Source organism: Centropristis striata, chromosome 7 (genome assembly GCF_030273125.1).
Source record: "Centropristis striata isolate RG_2023a ecotype Rhode Island chromosome 7, C.striata_1.0, whole genome shotgun sequence".
Classification (NCBI taxonomy): Eukaryota; Metazoa; Chordata; class Actinopteri; order Perciformes; family Serranidae; genus Centropristis; species Centropristis striata.
Window position 1 is genome coordinate 15347647 of NC_081523.1, and position 19310 is coordinate 15366956.

Here is a 19310-nt window from a genome sequence, read left to right on the forward strand (position 1 = left end):
TGGTTATGGTCTGGGTTACCTTCTTTCTAACTTTGACTTTTGTGTGCCCGTAGATCACATTACACCCACTCTGAAGGCTGTCAGAACTGCTCCTGCTGTAGGCAGAACATTGCATATTTGACTGTTCCCGCAGCTGTCTGAGACGTTCACAGATTTGTTTATCTATGCAGCAGAGGCCAGGGTCAAAATGCTGTTTCATACACAAAACTGAAGTCATATCCTGCACATGACAGCAGGAGATAACCATAATATTTACACGACTCTATGTAAAGCTCGGTTGTCACAGCTTGCGAAATAATTTAATGTACATGGACAGGTTGTCAAGAAGCCACTTTGCAGTGAGCGTAGTGATGCTTTTGTAATTACAATGATGACTCAGAAGCTGAATCTGAGTCAACCTCTCCCAAGAGGTCTATTTTGGCTTTGCAGCCAGCCAGCTGGTAAATAAGGCTTCAAATTAACCACAGCCGTTGATGACTAGAGTGAGAGGCTAGACTGACCAGTGTTTGTCATGGGGCCTTTTCTAGTAAGATCTTTCCTCCTACATCCCTCTGTAGTGCTGAATGACAGAGCAACATCTGGAAAAGCTTCCTGTAGCATCTGACAGGGAGTTAGGAATGAAGTCAGCAGTAAGTGTGACACTTTTACAGTTCTGCTTTTACTTTCCCTGTGAAACATGTTTCCTGTATACAACTAATTAAATACCAAATTCTGTTTAATCTGCACAGTATCAGTTCACAAACTGTCCAAAGTCTAAAATACACAAGTTTAGAGTCGTGTGAATCTATTTACTCAGCAAGGAATTTGGCAGAACTTTTGCTTCATATGGGAAAACACAAGGAAAACATTTGTTGAGAAAATAAAATTTCCACTCCTCCATTCCTTACCATATGTAGGTGATAATTAGCGGTTGACCTAAATTGTGCAAGACGATGTGGCACGCATTATAACACCTGAGCGCTATGAAGGTGCTAATAGGCTTTGTAGCAGACATAGGAAATACATCTATGAGTCCCTGCAGTAGCCTAGGGTAAACATCATGCTCCTAATCACCAACGCCTCTTCAAAGAGCCTTTGGGAGCATAATGAGGTGGTTCACGGTGTAAAAGCACAACTTTTACAAGAAGCTTCACGTAGCCTTGAAAATGAAGCATAGAAAGTTTGTCATGATGAAGCAGAGCTACTGTTGCTGGGTGAGCTCAGCCCCAGGACTGATGCTGCTTTACTGCTGCTGCAGCAGCGGGAACCGAGGAGTGGAGCATTAATTTGAACAGGCTGTGGGAAGGAGCTGGCACATCCCGGGCAAACACTTTCACTTTGGCTACTACAAAGACTTGGCTTTCACTTGAAAAAATATGAATCATTAAAAGTTGGATTTTAAAAGTTTTAAGAGGCCAAAATAGGAGTAAAAGTGAAAACAATACTGTTTTGGATGCCAAAACAGGTAAAAAAAACAACAACTATGAAGCAACATCTCAGCAGATTTACTCTGATCCACAATAGGAAGAAGCTAAATGGAACCAGACACATCAGATTTCTTGCTACAACTTTTTTCTTTTGTCCCTCACTATTTCCATTACAGCACTAAGCAATTTCATCTTCCAAATATGACATGAATCACATTAGTGCTCCTCCAGGCTCCCTGAAGCCCCATGCAATGTGAGAATCAATGGTTGAAAAAAGACAAAGCGAAGCCAAAAGAATCATAGACAAGAGGAGGAGAGTCCTCAGTTCAAAATAGAAGCTTTTTGTATAGAGCTACTTTATAAATATCCACTAAAGACCCACCTTCTCCCAAGAAACCAGTTTCTATCTCTTTGCACTTGAAGTCAAACAGTGAGGAAACAATTGTGATCCAAGACAGACATTCAAAGCCTTGTCTAAACTTGATGTCCTCGGGCAACATTTTAGTCTTCTAGTGATTTATTATGGGGGAGAATTAAGTGTTTCATTCTTCTCTTTGGGAATCCTGCCACATCACTCAGCAGCAGCAGCACATAGACACAGACCTCGTGCATTTCAGATCTATATACTCATAAAACTATAAGAGCAGGAATGGAAAATAAAGATAATGGGTTAAAAGGTTGCAGCAGAGTTGGAAACAGCTTGGTCTGACTTGATCTAAGACTAGTTTTCATGTCTGGGGCATATGGAGTGGAACTTGGCTCGGCTCCTACCTGGAGAATGTATTCCTGGCATAGTGCATGATACTGTCGAAGTCATAGACTTCTCCCAAAGAGTCCACCTCCCCCGGCTCCATCTTCAAAAAGTTATACTCTTGTCCTGGGAAAGGAAAAGAAAAGGGGAAAGCACAGATGAAATATGAAGCTGAGTCATACTGTGCAACCTTATGTATGTATGTCAAAGGTGAATACAGTTTTTTACTCTTTGTAAAAACTATCACAAAATGAGGCTACAGATACAAGACACAGCAGATATATCACTGTGATATTCTATGGATTTTAGGATGACAAATGTTTGATTTTGACTGTCACAATCAGATCTTTATAAGCTGTTCACCAGTTCTAGAAACACTCGAAGGCTGAGGATGAGCGTATACCCCACTCTCACATTTTCTGTGTGTACAAATGTGTTACTTTTATTATCTCTTACTGCATCTTTCCAACATTATTGCTGAGGGATCGACGAGACCTTGGCTCCTACCTGGTTGTATGTTGTCCCTGATAATGCTGACGTGTTCGTCTCGGTCTGGTCGCGTGTGTTCGTGCCAGAATCCGATCACGTGACCCAACTCGTGCACCACAATGCCAAACTTGTCACAGTTTTTCCCAATGGATATGGCCTGAGGGCCCCCTCCACGACGACCCACATAGGAGCAGCACCTGAGAATCAGCAGCCAGACACACAAACACACACAAACAGAGAGGCAGTGTTAACAAAGCCAAAATATAGTGACTAGACTTCACGTTTTACTAAATGAAAAAAAAATGATTAACAAGCAAGTGGAAACCACAGATATAATCCAAAAAAGTAATATTTCCCAGGAGAGAAGAAAAAGAAGAAGGAATGTGTTTCTGGCGCTGTGATCAAGGGTCCTATACCTTTTACAAATGCAACTACAAGCATTATTTAAAGCATTTTAAGGATCATTTTCAAGCTTTTCTTGCACCTTACAGTTGTCAGGGTTCCCACATTTTTGATGGACAACTTTTTCATGACTTTTCAAGGGCTCATAATAAAATTTCCATTAATAAGTGGATGCAAGTCTGGAAAACAATGCAATAAAATAAATATGTAGTCTTAAACTCAGACTGCTAATCTAAAAAAAAGTGATACTGATACGGGGAAAAAAAGGAATGTACGTGCGTAACGTAAAACTTCACGCATTAACACATATTAAAGCTAAGCTTTGCTAAGTTACATCAGCAGCTAAGTGAAATACATTTACTTTGACTTTTCCAGGCCTGGAAAATTTGATTTTAAGATCCCATGACTTTCACAGGTTTTCCATGACCATGGGAACCCTGAGCTGTGCTAACAACATATTAATATACAGTAGATAGAGTGCAGTTAACTGATGAATTCACTTTTTCATCACATTAAGTTTTCATATTTAGAAATGTGTCATCTGTTACTGTTTAAATTTCAAGTACCTTTATAGCACCACATTAAAAGTCCAGTGTTTTCAAGGATTTCCAGCACCTGTAGGAACCCTGAAAATATAATGACTACACTTTATGCTTTAGTAAATAAAATAAAAAATCACTAACAAGCAAATGGAAACTACAGAGAGAGAGGCCAAAAAAAGTGATGTTTCCCAGGGGAGACGAAGAAGGAATGTGTTTCTGGCTCTATAATGTCTGCTTGCTTCTATATTTTTGTGTGCTCTGTGCATTTATAATGGAGCTTGTAATGAGAACAACATTATTCCAACAACCTCCGCTCTGTTTTACAGGAGAGCGGTACGAGGCGACCCGTCATCCACACATACAGCAGTGACATTCATTCATCCGTGTGCCAATGCAAATGCTGAGAGTGACGGTGGAAGCTGGCCGGCTGCAGCGCTCCATCTCAGCTTGACATGAAAGGTTCAGTGTGGGAGTCTAGGAGGACGGGCACACACATCACGGCCCTGTGGGCCAGACAGCCGCTCTCTAATTACTGCGAGCCAGGCCAGGCTCTCCTGAGATACGCCTTGAACTTTGCACAGGACAGATGGGGGCCTGCTGAATATGCAGCAGAGTCAAACGTTCCCACTGCTAACCGCTGCCGCCTGCGTGGATAATGTCATCCCTGTTGCTCCAGAGGCCAGTTACCAGGCTAAAAATGGCTATCAACAGTTGGGCTGGAAAAAGCTCAGTTTCATGAGCTGCATCCGCTTTCTGTTACGCTGTTTGTGTTGAATGATACATATCAGTGGGAGAGGTACATTGTGTGTAATGACATAATGGTTCCAGCTTGTGGTTTGGATCTGTGTGAGGTTAAAACATGGGAACATTTTAAGTTTGTGCGTCCCCTGGGAACCTCTTTAATACGTCTCCTAACAGCTCTGGCTTCTTTTTTTCCCTCAAAATCTCAAATTAATAGGTTGCACTGGTTTGTATTTTCAGCAGCAAGTGCTTTAAAAATATGTCTTCATTTAATAAAAAAAGAGCCTTGCACATCTAAACAGGTTGTCAATAGTCGCTCAGCAACAACAAGAGCCACAACCAGCACTTCCCCTGAGTATCTGTTGAAGAAGAAATGCTGAGTGGACACTGAGCCTAATTTTACTGGAGTGCTGTAAACACGGTTACGGAGGAAGTCTCTCCCTAGGATGCAATTCTGTACGCCATGTTTGACACGAATGCTCAGTGACTGATGCAGTGTGATGATGAGGCACAGGAAACATTCCCGGCCACTGAATAGCCCACTCTCTCAGGACTGGTAGGGGGCTGAAATAACAGCTCGCACAGAGAGACCGCGAACAGAGAGGATGAACAATGGTGAAAGGCTGCTGAGCAGGAAGCAAGGAAAAAAGTACTTAGGCGCTAAATAATTAGCTGTAGATAACGAAGGCTCAACAGAAGCAGACCATTGTTCGGTTCCTTCATGTGGGAGAGAAAAACCCCACTGACTCACCCACATGGTCGGTAGGTGAAGACAATATAGCTCTCCTCCTGCGTCCTCTCAATAAAGGTCACACAGGTGTGCTTCTCCCAGTGCCGCATGGCTTGGCGGAATATAGCCCGCTGGCTGCCTGGATAGGATGACAGAGAGGGTGAGATCAGTGGAGCTGACTAAAACACACACACATTTTATAGAAAAGAGGAGGTGAATAGAAGCAGGGACAGCTGGAAAGAACTCTAAGACGTGGAGAGACTTTCTGGAAATGAAGTCATTGTAATGAAAAGCTGTATATAAAAGTTTAATACAATTGTATTCGTCATATAAAAACAGGATTTGTACAACATTTTAAGAGTTACTATCAAGGCACCTTAATGAAAAATGTCCATACTCTTAGAGCCTTAATAATCACATCTAAATTGTTACTATAACGCAATTGAAAAAACCTAATAAAACCCTTACACCCTCATTTCGTCACTTTGTTTATTTTACCAGCTGTTTATATGGGTTCATTTCTATGTTCCCTCAGCCCAAGTTAGAGTTAGGGTTTGGATAATGCCACTAAATATTGTCATCCATTCTTTGATGCCGGTGGAGCCTGAAGTTCTGACAAAACAAAATCTTTCATCCAAGGTTTTCAGGTATCAAGCTTCCTTGAAAAGCAGCCAATTTAGAAAGGAGGAGGACTAGACAATTATAAGCTGATAAACTATTTAATTTGACACGCTACAGTTCATATTACACACGGCAGGAGACAGCACAGTAACGAGAAAAAAAAGACTTTTGGTTTACATGAGTGATTGCGTAGATTAAGCACCAGATTATGTTAAAAATCAACACATTTTCAAGGAGTATTATTCAAAATTCAAGTATATTCCTAACCTAACCATCATAACTTGTGTGCAAAGGAATGATGTCTTTTTGCCTTGGTATCGAGTATCATTTCTTTAATACTAGTATCAGTCGCACCATCACTGAATGTTACTAGAGACTACTGTGCTTTAATCACCATACATGTTGTCAGCTTGGTGTCATAGAAACAACAGCAAAAACAACAAAATGCTGGGAACACTTATTTCAGGAAGAGCTTGGAAAAACACTATACGGACAAACACTGTTTTAAGGTGACATGAATAGACGTACATTACAGCAGGTTACGGCACGTTACAGCAGAGCATTTATTAATTTCTTTGTTTATTTTGAGGAATTAGGAATGAGCAGCAACATTATATCTTGTGTAACTGTACCTGAATACATCCTTTGTTAAAGAGGATGAGTAAATCGTTGTTACTTACCACTAAAGTTCCCACTGATGACATATGGAATAACACCTTCAGGCCAAACACGCTCAGGTCTGGAGGTCGCAGCCCTTTTCCTGCGGCGTGAAGCTTGCCTATTTTGCCTATTCTGATTGGTTACTCCTGAAAAACAAAAACAACACCATTAATGACATTTCTGGGATCTGACAGAGAAAATGTCATATAAAATGTTATTTAGATTTTTATGAAGCGCAAATATGCTTCACCCATGGATAGTTCCTCGGATGACAAAAGAGACTTTTTAATTGTAAAACTACAGGATATTATTTCAGGGCTTGATGCTATTCACACATTCTAATTATTATTTCTCATTTCGGATATTACATCTGCTCCCTTACAGACGTTTTATTAAAACAACATTGTTCTTTCCATTTTTGCACAAATGGATTGTATTGAAGCTGGTTTCTTTCTTCTTCTTCCAAATTAATTTCACCATTTTAATGTCACTCAAACACACACAAATGCAGAGTAACCATGGAGACTAAGCTCCCACCTAAACCTGGTGATTATAATAAGACACATCCATATGTGAGCCACATATAGCACAATCTCCCTCCTGTACTTCATTATGCTGCAGGCATAACCTATATAACCCATAAATTAAAACAAATATAACTTCTGGCACTCCTTCAGGAATAAACACATTTTAAAACAGTTATAGAAATAAGTGCAGGAACAAGTTTTTGTTGGTTTTTACTTGATGTACTTAAAGCTGGGGTAAAGAGTTTTTTTTCATTGGACAGAAATTCCATGATAACAATCCAACATGTTGTAGCATATTCAAGTGTTGTGAGAAAAAAATAGATTTATGCCCTCGTTTTGGTTCTGTTTTCAGGTTTTAAAAAATCTTGACTGACGGCCAATCACAGGTCATTTCAGAGAGAGAAGGCGCTCCTACTGGCTGTTCTACAAATGTATATGTGTGCAAGTCTAGTGTTGCCACCTTGCCGACTTCATAACTAGATTAAGCAGTTTTAAAGACTTTTTTAACAACTTTATTTCTAAAAAGTGACAGAGCAGACCATCAGGGGAACAGCGAGACATATATTATTGTAATTCATGCGTTCAGCTGGGAGTAATCACAGTCGACAGCTCTTCTGCCAGTGACTCTCCATCTCCTCTTAGGCAGTGCGCAGGCAGTCAGTGAACTCTATACAATTTAATAAGTAAAGATGGCATCAAATCAGGAAGTAAAGTGGTGCTTCAATGTGTTATTTCCTGCCACAACTAATATAAAAAAGAAAAACGGTGAAATACAGAGAACAATAGGACTTGTTAAAATGGACTTTTTCATTATACATGCTGCATCACACACCACTGTACAAAAATTGTTGCTTCCTTGTAAAAAGTAGACTACTTTCCTCGTAAGGAGGATCAGTAAATAGAGAGAGAAAACCTCAGGAGTCTGATGACCAGGACTAGCTGACCTTTAGATTCATGCAGCGCAGGAATTTAATGGGTGTGTTGGGCGGAAGTCATGATTCGAAGCCTTACCATTTACATTTTTATGAAAAGACAATGTGCTGTTGTACCTTTATGTTGTATTTTAACAGATAACAATGTGAATTAGAGGGGTTTCTTTCCACACAAAGACTCCACCAGCACTCATTTTCTCTTATTTGGGTTAAATGTGTTTCACTTTAATGAAAACCTGCAGAATTCCCCTGGTGCACTGACGCCTGTCTCTGGTTCAGGAGTTAATAAATGATTAATTTAACGTTTATTAAGACAGTTAATTAACATGTTGACCTCTATCCGATGAGGAGTTTTAATGTGATTTCTGCAGAAACAGTGGAGTAGGGATTTCTGGCACAACTTCCAGTACTTGGCAAGGGGAAATAGTCTGAGGAGGCCAAAACTTCAGCAGCACTTCTAAAGAACTTTATTGTGCAACATCACCTGGATGACCCTGATGAAGGCCACAAGCCAGAACGTGCTGCTCTCACAATAAAGTTGTTCTTTATACTATAGTATCACTGTAGAATCAAAGACAAGTACATCTGGTTTGAGTACATCCTGCACATGGATTGTTTTTCCATAACAATACTTGAAGCTGCGCGACTCTCATCTCTTCAAGCTAAATTTGATTAACATGCAAGCCACCCTTTGCACAGTTTTTTTTATTTTATTTGCTGGAACAATGTGTTCTGTTGGATTTCAGTCTGCAAGACTAAATCTTAGCAGCCTGGCGAGATCAATTAGCACGTACACTTGTGCATGTGTTGAGGGAAAGTCTGATAACAGCCAAATCTGCTAACTGATAAGAAAGAGTGCTGGGGAGACAAAACTTGTGGAAGATGTGTTAATTACAATAATATGATTACATCTATCACCTTCATTCATAGTTAGACAGGGAAGATTTATACGTCAAAGGCTTTATTACTTATTATTCTGATCGTGTTATATATACAACCAACATCACTGATTTGTGTAGGGCAGGCTACAAGGGCTGAATACTAAGGATTAGAGTGAAGAGATATGACAACACCCGCAGTTAAGATGGATTTAAATATTTTCAGTTTAGTGAGGTGACGCGACAGGTTTGGGAAACATTTTTAAACCACAAATTGAATTCATTCACACAACGTGGAATACAGAAATAATTATGATTTGTCTTTTTTATCTAAAATATGGTTTGTTTAATAATAAATGATTTTGAATAATGTGTGTACACTGAGAACTTATCCTGAAAGAATGGGTGGAGAATACTATAAAAATGATTATTTTACTGAAGAATTTTGGTACTGATTTGTGATTAAAGTTGACAATCTTTTAAGATATTTAAATGCACAGTATATAGGTTTCTGCGGCTAGGGGTCTGTCAATCTAAACCATAAAAGACCAGGTTTTAACATGGCCCAGCTGTGGCCTGTAGCATCTGCAGTAAACATCTCCCAGTTAGGATTCCTTCAGTGTTCATCTGCCAAAAATAAGCAGAGGTCTCCTCTTCTCCAAAAGAAACGTGCCGGTTGAATAAAACTGATAAAAACGCTGAATAAAGCAGTTTCATGTTAAAAATCAGTGTTACCAAAACACTGTTTGGACGCCCCAGAGCGGCTGTGAGTTGCCGCGAAACATTTGCTCAGCTTGTTTCTCTGATAACTTCTCTATGTATGATCTATATGTCCAGGAGCTTTTTACCAGGAGCTTAATAGAGGCAAATGTCTCCTTCTCTTCAAAACAAACAGACACAGTGATTTAAACTGGTAAAAATGAATGAAGCAGAGTCATGTCAAAAATCAGTGTTTCTTGAATGTTGTTTCAGCTTGTTTCTCTGATAACTTAAGACACAGACGTCTGACAGCTAAAATCCTTCACCTGGTTAAAATAGTTATAACAACCAAGATCATAACAGTACATTATTACAGTATATTTTTTCTGTTAGTACGCACTGCAGCTGCTCTTAAAAGTACCTACTGTTTCGTGCAGCCTGCGTGCAATTACAACTTCATCATAACATTGCGCCTAGAACTTTGACCCTCTTGTTCATATACAGTCATGGAAAAATTATTAGAACATTTTTTTTATTGTTCATTTTAATGCCTGGTACAATTAAGTTGCATTTGTCTGGACAAATATGATGATAACAACAAAAACAGCTCATAAAAGTTTAATTGAAGAGCTGATATCTACCCATTTCCATGGTTTTCTTGACAATGATTTTGGTTATTATCAAGAAAACCATGGAAAATGGCTAGCTCTTAAATTAAACTCTCATGAGCTATTTTTTGTTGTTATCATTAAATTTGTCCAAACAAACGTACCTTTAGTTGCACCAGGCATTAAAATGAACAAGAAATTAAAGAAAACAATGCTATAATATTTTTTGATTGACTGACTGTGACTTGACATGACTGTATATGCTGCATAGAGGATTGTGGATTAGAATAGCCAGAATAGCATTCTGGCTTGCAAACATCAAAATGCAACTGGATGCAGTGGAGCATCCTGGTATTTTTGGCATGCTGCATTTGATATACTACATAGTAAGACATACTAAATCTTTTTCTGACATGCTAAATGGTACTATGGTCACTGGAATGCACCCATTGTTTAATTAAGGTTCATATATGGAAACAGGACACTGCTGTGAATAAATGTTGTGTTTTAAACATGAGCCTTATGCAACTACACTGTAGATGGTTTTCATTTTCAGCCTTCGAGTATCCTCTCCACTACACAACAATTAGATGCGCAGTGACTAACCTGCTCAAGTGGACAAATGGATATTCAGAGCTGAGTGTACACACAGTTGGTCTCAGTTGCAATCCTGAGCCATGCGTCTCCTCTTAACTCCCGGCCTCAGGGGTCACTATTCAGTCAATAAATCGATGTTACCCAGTGGATATTCTTAGAGCAGCTGACATGTATTTTTAATCCTGCCAAGCGTCTCTTTTCCTCAGGATGCTCATTACCTCTACTATAAAAACAGCAAACTGACAAACACAAACCTGCACCTACTTGTTGATTGATGCTAACCTGTAGTTTATAGGATTGTGAGGCCTATTGGCCCCTGCTGACTCGCAGCTGCCACTTAAATACTGCTTTTTATTTTAAGAGCAACATTTAACCTGACAAAGCCTTACAATTACGGTCGAACATGATGATACAGGTGTAGCAGTGTGTAGTGGTAACAGGACAATTGTGGGCATAAACATTTAAAGAGCTACCTGCTATGTGACAGGTGCTGCGAGCTCTCACGTGGAGAGAATGTGAGCAGTGTGACAGTGTTAGAGAGCAAAATGTCCTTTTTACAGAATTGTTCCTCAATGAGAAAACACAATGTGGGAACCATTTCATGTGTTTGGCTGCAATTTTATTTTATCCAGAGTGCCAGTACAAAAACACTCTGCCTCGAACAAAGGGGCGTTCACCTCAAGTTGTAATCTTTGAAGAAGTGGTTTGTGTTGTCGTTACCTGTGTCTGTGTGATTAACAATCTGGACGGTCCTTTGAGCCAAATCTATTATCCTGTCCACTTTAAACGATCGCAGGTCCTCCTCATCGAGAGCAATGTCTCCCAGAAAGGCAACTGAAACAGACAAACAGAGATGGCACATGTGAGACGATCGTGCACAATACGGAGCATCAGTCTGAGCCGCCAAGTTGCCTCAAGCTTTTCCTGCCGCTCAGACAGAGTAGGCTGCTTGGAGCAGAGGCCCAGTCAAAGCATGTATGGAAGGCCTCGAGCGTGTAACACATAAATATAAAAACATATACTTCATTCCTTTCTCGACTCTGCTGTGTTTACCCTTTCCTCGCAGTGAAGTAGAAATAGAGTTGTGAAACAGCAGTGCGTCTGTTTGGATAACAGGAAGGCCGCCTTGTCTGGGCTCCAAATTACAGGATAGAAATGGTGCCGCATATTGCACACGGTTCATGAAGGTTCATGCAATAAACAGAGTATGAACTCAGAAACCTGAATGTTGTATGATTAATTGAGCAAGTCCAGATGTTACCAAACAACACCATTCACACTATGTGCTTGGGCGTCCTTGGCTATAACAAGCTATCATATATGATACAGTGAGACATTGACACTGGAGTAATATGGGGCACCTTGAACAAGTAATAGCTCTTTAATGAGGCCAAGGAGAGGGAAAAATAACCAAACAGTCCCACTTTATGAGGAACGTGCTTTATGGGATTCCTTACTAAATGCCCCATTTCTATGGAGGATACGTTAGGAGTCCTCTCCAGAGACAGGGCGCTCACTTTTACAGGCTTTTAACACCAGCATGTCTCTAGAATTTACGGCCCGGCTTGTATGCAGGAGTTGGGGGTGACAAGGGGGAGAAGCTGAGCAGAGGGGGGGCGGGAGAAAAAAAAAGGGGGTGGCACTGTAATCCGTGTCTGCACAGGAGATGACAACGAGAGGGGAAGGGAAGGGAAGAGAGGAAGGAGGCATATCCTCACTGCCCACACCGCAGCTCTGAATAGGGAAGGCAGATGTGGAGCAGAAAGAAAATGACAGCCTTCTGCATGTGTGTTTGGAGGTTAGTGCGGTGGAGGGGAGACCAACCCAGAGGGGGAAGAAGCCGGGAGAACCGCTAAACTGTAGAGCTAATGGGAGTGATTTACAGTAGTTGTGTTTGTCAAAAGTATGAATCTGTAAATCTTCAATGTCAAAAAAAGTCATCATGTGTAGATCAACTTGCTTTTATTTAGTTTTAAAGCTTTTTGCACCCTTTTAGCATGCACAGTGCTCATACAGCCTTTTTAAGAGGAAAACTCAAGCACTCTTCAGCACTTTTAAGGTTGCTAAACCAAAAATGTATCTTGAAGCCTTGACCATCACATCTCATTTGATACTAGAAATGCAACTGCCAAAAATAAAGTTTACAGAATTGATTTAAACCCAAAGCACTTTGTTTACTTTACCAGATGTTCACATTAACTTTGATCATATTGATCATGATAATTAAATGCTCGCTAATTTCTAAAGTAAGAGATGAGAGAGTTTGCTGTTATTAATCCTTTTTTAGCCATTTATCATTGAAACATCTTGAGGTGATAGGGTCATGCCAGTTTTTCCTTGACAATTTTTTGTCAAACTTTAGACTGCTCTTTGACAAGATTATACAACAAGATATTACAAGAAACAAATGGATTCCTTAGCAAAGAACTTTGATTTTGCAGTAATACATGTTAAATATTTCAAATTATTTGCAAAAATTAACATTCATTTTGACAGAACTAAGCATATTCCAAACCTTGAAAACATAACAGTTAAAATTCAGCCTTTTCCAAACTTTCAAGACTTTGTATGAACATTACATGAAACAAAAACATCCAGAGGAAAGACATGTTCTCCTCCCCTGTGCTCCTATAAAAGTTACACAGAGGCCTGAGACGAGAAAGAGAGAGAGAGAGAGAGAGAGAGAGAGAGACAGACAGACAGACAGACAGACAGACAGACAGACAGACAGACAGAGAGAGAGAGAGAGAGAGAGAGAGAGAGAGAGACAGACAGACAGACAGAGAGAGAGAGAAAGAGATGAGAAGCACAATAGAAACAAAGACAAAAAACACTTGGCCTGCATCCCTCTTCACCAGAAGAGTATTATTGAAACAATCTGGAGCTGGCTTTGGTAGATACAAGCCTGTCTTCCACCCTGCAGGACTTGGAGGATGCACAGCAGAAAGCCTGTGTTTGAGATTAGAGGCTAATGACAGCAATAAAGAAAAGGTGTAGATCATGGCCCGCAAGACAGGGCACGCACAGAGGACAGGTTTAAATTCCAGAGGTCGCAGGGATCCTTTAATTTGTGCTCGCAAAAAAACACTAATTCCCTCCAACAAAATCGCACAAGAGACACAAAACAGACTACTCACAATCCGCGCTCATGCTGACTACCACTGCCAAAAACACCACTGATAAGGAGAAGCTACCAGATGTCACGGGGTATAGGATGGATAGGCTGACAACAGAAGGACATTTTTCTCTTTTATCTTCGCATTTTTATTTGATTCCCAGAACTGGCTGAGTGCTGAGGAGAACAGGCAGTACTTAATTCCAAGTTGCTGTCATATAAGGCCTTAAGCAGGGAGAAGAAGTATTCAGAACAATTCTATGAAACTTCACTCCATATTGACTGAAGGAGATTAAACAACAATTGGAGGACGTTTCTTTTCTCATACAGTGTCAAGTTGCAGCGTATTAGCACGGATATGTGCAGGCTGTGACCAAATAACGAGGTGCAGGCTTTCTCCCACCCCCATGTGGGTTCACAGAGGGCTGCGCTCTCTGCCCAATCATCCACCACCGTGCCGGAGACAGGCCGGTTAATCCGCAGTGTCATTGTTCTCAGACAACAGTGGAGATTGAAGTGAGCAAATGCACGGCCCGGCGGCATTAGGACTCATTTCCCCCGGGCGCAGCAGTCGTCCTGGAGACGCTGTTCCAGGTTTATGGAAAGACTCTCAGGGATTGTGAATTAATCCCCTTGTCTCCTGGCTTTAATTATCCACAGTCGCACGGTTTTAGGGAATCTTTTGTACACAACCCTAGGCTGGGATTGAGGACAGGCTATGGAGAAAGGTGATAAACTCATCTAGATACAGAGCGCTGATATAGAGCACTGTAATGATACGACATACAAACACGGAGAGACTTTTGTGTTGTACTGTAGATTAAAACTCAGTGAATGTGGCAGATGGCAAGTGATCACCGTAGAGTACAGTGCTGCATCTCTTCCAAACATTATTCATAACCTAAATGACAACAGCTGCAGCTGTAATAATATCTATGCAGAATAGTTAGGTAACAGTATTGGGGGTTTTAGCTGCTTTTCTAGTTAGTCCCTTTTTAGAAAACAAAAAGTTGGCATTTAAGCTTTAAATGCAAACATATGTGTGTGTATTTCACAAACTAATGAGACTAAACTAAATATATGATGTTGTTTGTTGGATTGAACATATTTGACGTGTGATAAAGCCCAAATCTGTTGAATTTTTTGAGTTAATCTAAACATAATCTGCTCATCTCAGACTGCCCCCAACAATCAGCGCACCCAGTCAGATTATACATGAGATCTCAATCAAATTAATCCCATTGATTCGTGTAATGCCCTAGCCTCGACCTCTGCGGTGTCAAATACTGCAGGACTATTCCCATAAATCTCCTTCCGTGAATACCAGACCGTGACATCTGCCACTGAAACCTGCACAAACATCAATACTAAGCTTATACAGACACTAACAGCAGCCTATATTTAGCAGGCAGGGCCACGGTTTACTCCTCAATGTGCTTATAGAGATGTTTGGACAGTCTTTCCCTATACAAGACCCTGCTGATGAGGGATGAGAAAGCCCGGCCAATATGTAAGCCTGGAATGCATCACAATACCCTGGCACCGCCTTTCACAGCCTGTGTTTGGAAACAAACGCTGCATTTAAATTCCAATGGAGACCAATAGTGTATTGCGTTAAGGTGATTACCATCTGATGACAGTGTAAGTATCACTTTTCAGGTTTCATTCTGTACCAGCCCTTTCTGCCAAATGCCATTGTCCCTCCAAAGAGTGTGTTTAAAACTACACAGGAAAAAAGTAGAAAAGCTTGAATATTGAGACAAAGTAGGAAAAAGGGCATAAACCTAACTAAGAATGATGAATTGTATTATGCATGCCTGTTGTCGTGTAAACATGGGATCTCTCTCCACTGTAAAAACAACACCAGCTGTTATTTTTTTAGCAAATGCTTACCTTGACATTTCCTAACACTGCAATTTGAGCCCAAGGCAGGAGAGAGAGAAAGAGAGAGGGAAACAAAAAGTCCACTAATCTGCACTCTGCTCATTACAAAAACTTAACTAAGGTATGATTAGAAGAGAGATTCTGGCAAAGTCTCAAGCTACAGCCGGAGATTGGAGTAATTATTTTCCAATAAAAGCCTGAAGTCTCATCACGGCCACAGCTGAGATCAGGACCGGGCTGCTGTCACCACGCTGCAGCTTCAATCTTATTGACAAAATGAGAGCGGCTTCAGCTGCAAAAGGGCACACAGCAAGAGACTGCCTCCCCTTTAACATTTCACACTCCATCAAGCCCATTAGCAGATTGGATTTCCCAGCTCATCCCTGCCGCTGATTACTGATATACCCTACTGCCAGTCGAACCCCCTCTAATGACTCGTCAGCTCGTCGGCCATTTGTCTTTTTTAATGTCAACGATACACAGCATTTGAGCTCCCTCTAAATGAATAATTCATCTCCACAAGGCAGGGATTTTCACCTTTGACAAAACTTTTTTTTCTTCTACCATCCAGGCTTCATATTTGTGGTTTAGACGGCAGACTAACACATACTCAGGCAGTCTGCTGTGAGGAAAGAGCAGGTTTTCTCCGAACAGATGCCCCAAGCAAAGTCTAAACAGGTTTGTGGATAAACTAAATCTGGAAGATTCTCCAGCACTTTCCATAAATAATAGCAATCTGTATTCACCACAGGTAGGTGGAGGGGACAGAGAAACAAGTCTACCAGATGAACAGCCACATAGCAGCGCTGAATTGTTGAGAAAAAAACAAACTGCGAATAATGAAGAAGTGACTGTTAAGCTGCTCATTATGGGAGGCTAATTGGGCATCATTCGAGCTCTCCCAAAGCATTTGTTGTTACTTTCGGCTCCGAACCCAGACTTGGTATTAATGTAATGCAAGATTAGTTATTACTTAGCTCTGACAACAAACATATTGTTCCAACTAATGCACCGAGATCGCGGCAATAGATCGGCTCCCTAATCACCTGAACCCTGCAGAGAGAGAAGTGGCAGGGGGCCTGTAATGTAAAAAAAACACCCAGTGTGGGCTCGCCTATACAGCCTGCATTCCATGATAAAAGAAAAAAGCATCTGCTTAAGTGTTGCTTAAAGGCCCAATCATGAAGTTCAACAGACTCATTGCCAGAGCAGGACTGAGGGAGGGAGCGGGGTAACGAGTAGCATGTGGTTTTAGCTGCCAGAGACTCAAATGAACATGAAGATATAAATAAAACCAAACTTTTACAATTTTGTGAAAGGAGGCAGTTCACAAAAGACTCAGAGATCAACACAGCTCACTGGTCTGAGTCATGGTGATGTCTTTTAGCAGAAAACTGTTTTACATCTCAACATCTTAAGAGTAATTTTAACATAAGCGGTCACGGAGGCCCCTAAAGGAAAACTTCACCCACAAAATGACCATTCTGAAAATGTTTTTCTTGCAGGCCTCAACAGTGAACGAAGAATTCAAAAGAAAAAAAACTGGGAAAAAATCAAATAAATATGTGCAATGTTTAACAAGAAATCAAATCAAAACTCTCACACATGGTGCAGAATTATCCTGCGTAGGCGCACTACTCGTCCTGACTCGCACCGATGAGTAGCGCGCCTGCACATGCATGAGGCGGTTTATGCAAAACGATTTCAAATAGTAAGATTTTAGTGAAAATATATGTGTTTAGGAAGTATGAAGAATGTGACTGGATAAATGAGACTTGGATTATACTGCAAGATTTGTGTGAGAGTTTGTAAACAGATGTTTTGATATAGATTTGCGTGGCCCTCGTTTACTTCTGTTTATCAAGAGTTTTCGGATTCATTGTTCACCATGGAGGCATGCAAGAAAAACAAAGATTTCGGAAAATAGTAAAGAACATGTCCCATCACATCTGAAAGTCCTAGGTGATGTCTTTAAATGTATTGTTTTGTCAGTTCAAAACTCAAAGATATTCCATTTCAAAGGCTAAAAAAACAGCACTTTTGAAGGAAAAATTGCTTAAACGATTAATCGATTGTTAAAATAGTTGTCACATTTAATGATCGACTAATCCAAAAGTCGATTAATTGTTGCAGCTCCACTTCAAAGAATAAAAACGAGACTTATGAGAAGATAAAACCTCTGAAACATTGTTATCCTGAAGAATTTATTTTAAATGGCCAAATCCCAGTCACGGCTCAACGCTGAGCGGTGAAAGGAAAAGTCTCTGCTGACAGCTACAAATTCTTCAGAGGCAGCAAACAGTTTGTGGATAACATGCCCCCTCGTGAATGGCCTGCACTCACCATCACCTGGGCTGGTGTGGCACATTACAGCCGGCCTGCCCCACCACCTTCCAGCCGTGCTTTCCCCTTGGCACGAGGTGAATGACCTACAGTCTGTGTGAAGTGTTTGAGCCAGTCATAGAAGAGAGCTGGGTGCCCAGATAGACCAGAAAACCACTTGCATAAGAGAGGATGAGAGAAGACGGGGGCGTTCAGGTTGCCCTGTCTGCAGCATATCCAACAAAGGACAGACACACAATGCCAGGAGTCTTTAGTAGATTAAGATGTTTGCTTCATAAATGAATACATACATACATGTCAAACTACTCACTGCTTTTATAATCATCATTTAAGCTGAGCAGACAATGAGCGTGACTCGTTCTCATCCATTTTTCATTTTGGAAATGAGTGGATCTAATCTCAGAGGGTTGTTAGAGTCTTAAATGACTTCCTGGGATGCTGCCAAGTTTGGAGTTCTGCAGACTAAGGAATTTTCCACTGGTTAACTTCCTAAATAGATGGCATTACTTCAGTGTTATTGCACTGCTCGCTTCAATCAATGCACATTTCTATCATGTCTGGTATAGTGATGAGTTATTTAATCCTTTGTAAATGTGAACATTTTTGAGGGATTTGTTTGGCTCAACTGAGGCGGAGTGGCAAGAAAGAAAAAGTTAGTTAATTTTAAATGATCTGAGGGAATTAAATTAAATGGTAACCACTTGGGCAATTAGATAACTGAGTATCACATCAATGTGTCATCTTGTTTTTCCACAAATACCTGGGTGGGATTCATTATTTGACTCTTAAAAGTGTTGCTGGAGTTTTGACTTCTTTAGCCATTTTTTCTTTCTCTGTGCACCTTGAAGAAGGTGAACTTGTGCCAGAACTACTCTTCTTCATGGGAATCATTATTTTTCATGACTGCATTCACTTTCAAGAGGTCAACGGAAAACAATTTCACACATGCATTCCTCAACTGGTTACTAAAATTCACCCCCAAATCAAAAACACATGTATTTTCTCTTATCTGCAGAGCTATTTATCTAGACTGTTGCAGAGTTATAGAGATGTCTGGGTTTCTGAGAGGTCATGATTTATTTTAAAGAGACATTGAAGTTCAGTTTTTTAAATGTCTTTCTTTGGCGTTTTAAGCACTACAACCTGAGTGCCATATCATTCTTTTATATTCTAGACAATGCAGATATCTCAATAACTGACATCTCCAACACTCTGCAACTCCAACCAAAACAATATAGATACAGTAAATAGCACTATAGGTAAGAGGGGGGAAATGTATTGTTTTGGTTTTGGGGTGAACTGCTCCTTTACAGCCAAGGACAGGCAAACAGAGGACAAAAAAAATGCATTACTGCATCAGAAACTTCACACGGCTGTAAGCATTA

At 40.4% G+C, this 19310-nt stretch overlaps 1 protein-coding gene across 1 annotated transcript in view; it reads right to left on the minus strand.

Annotated features, from left to right (window-relative positions):
• Positions 1–19310, minus strand: part of bmp1a (bone morphogenetic protein 1a) — a 39130-nt gene that overhangs the window by 17728 nt on the left and 2092 nt on the right. Inside the window, exons 2-6 of the mRNA XM_059337425.1 lie at positions 11304–11417; positions 6363–6488; positions 5083–5200; positions 2665–2843; positions 2178–2283 (exon numbers count right to left, since the gene is read on the minus strand). Coding sequence (XP_059193408.1) covers positions 2178–2283; positions 2665–2843; positions 5083–5200; positions 6363–6488; positions 11304–11417 — 643 coding nt within the window. The remainder of the gene's footprint in view (positions 1–2177; positions 2284–2664; positions 2844–5082; positions 5201–6362; positions 6489–11303; positions 11418–19310) is intronic.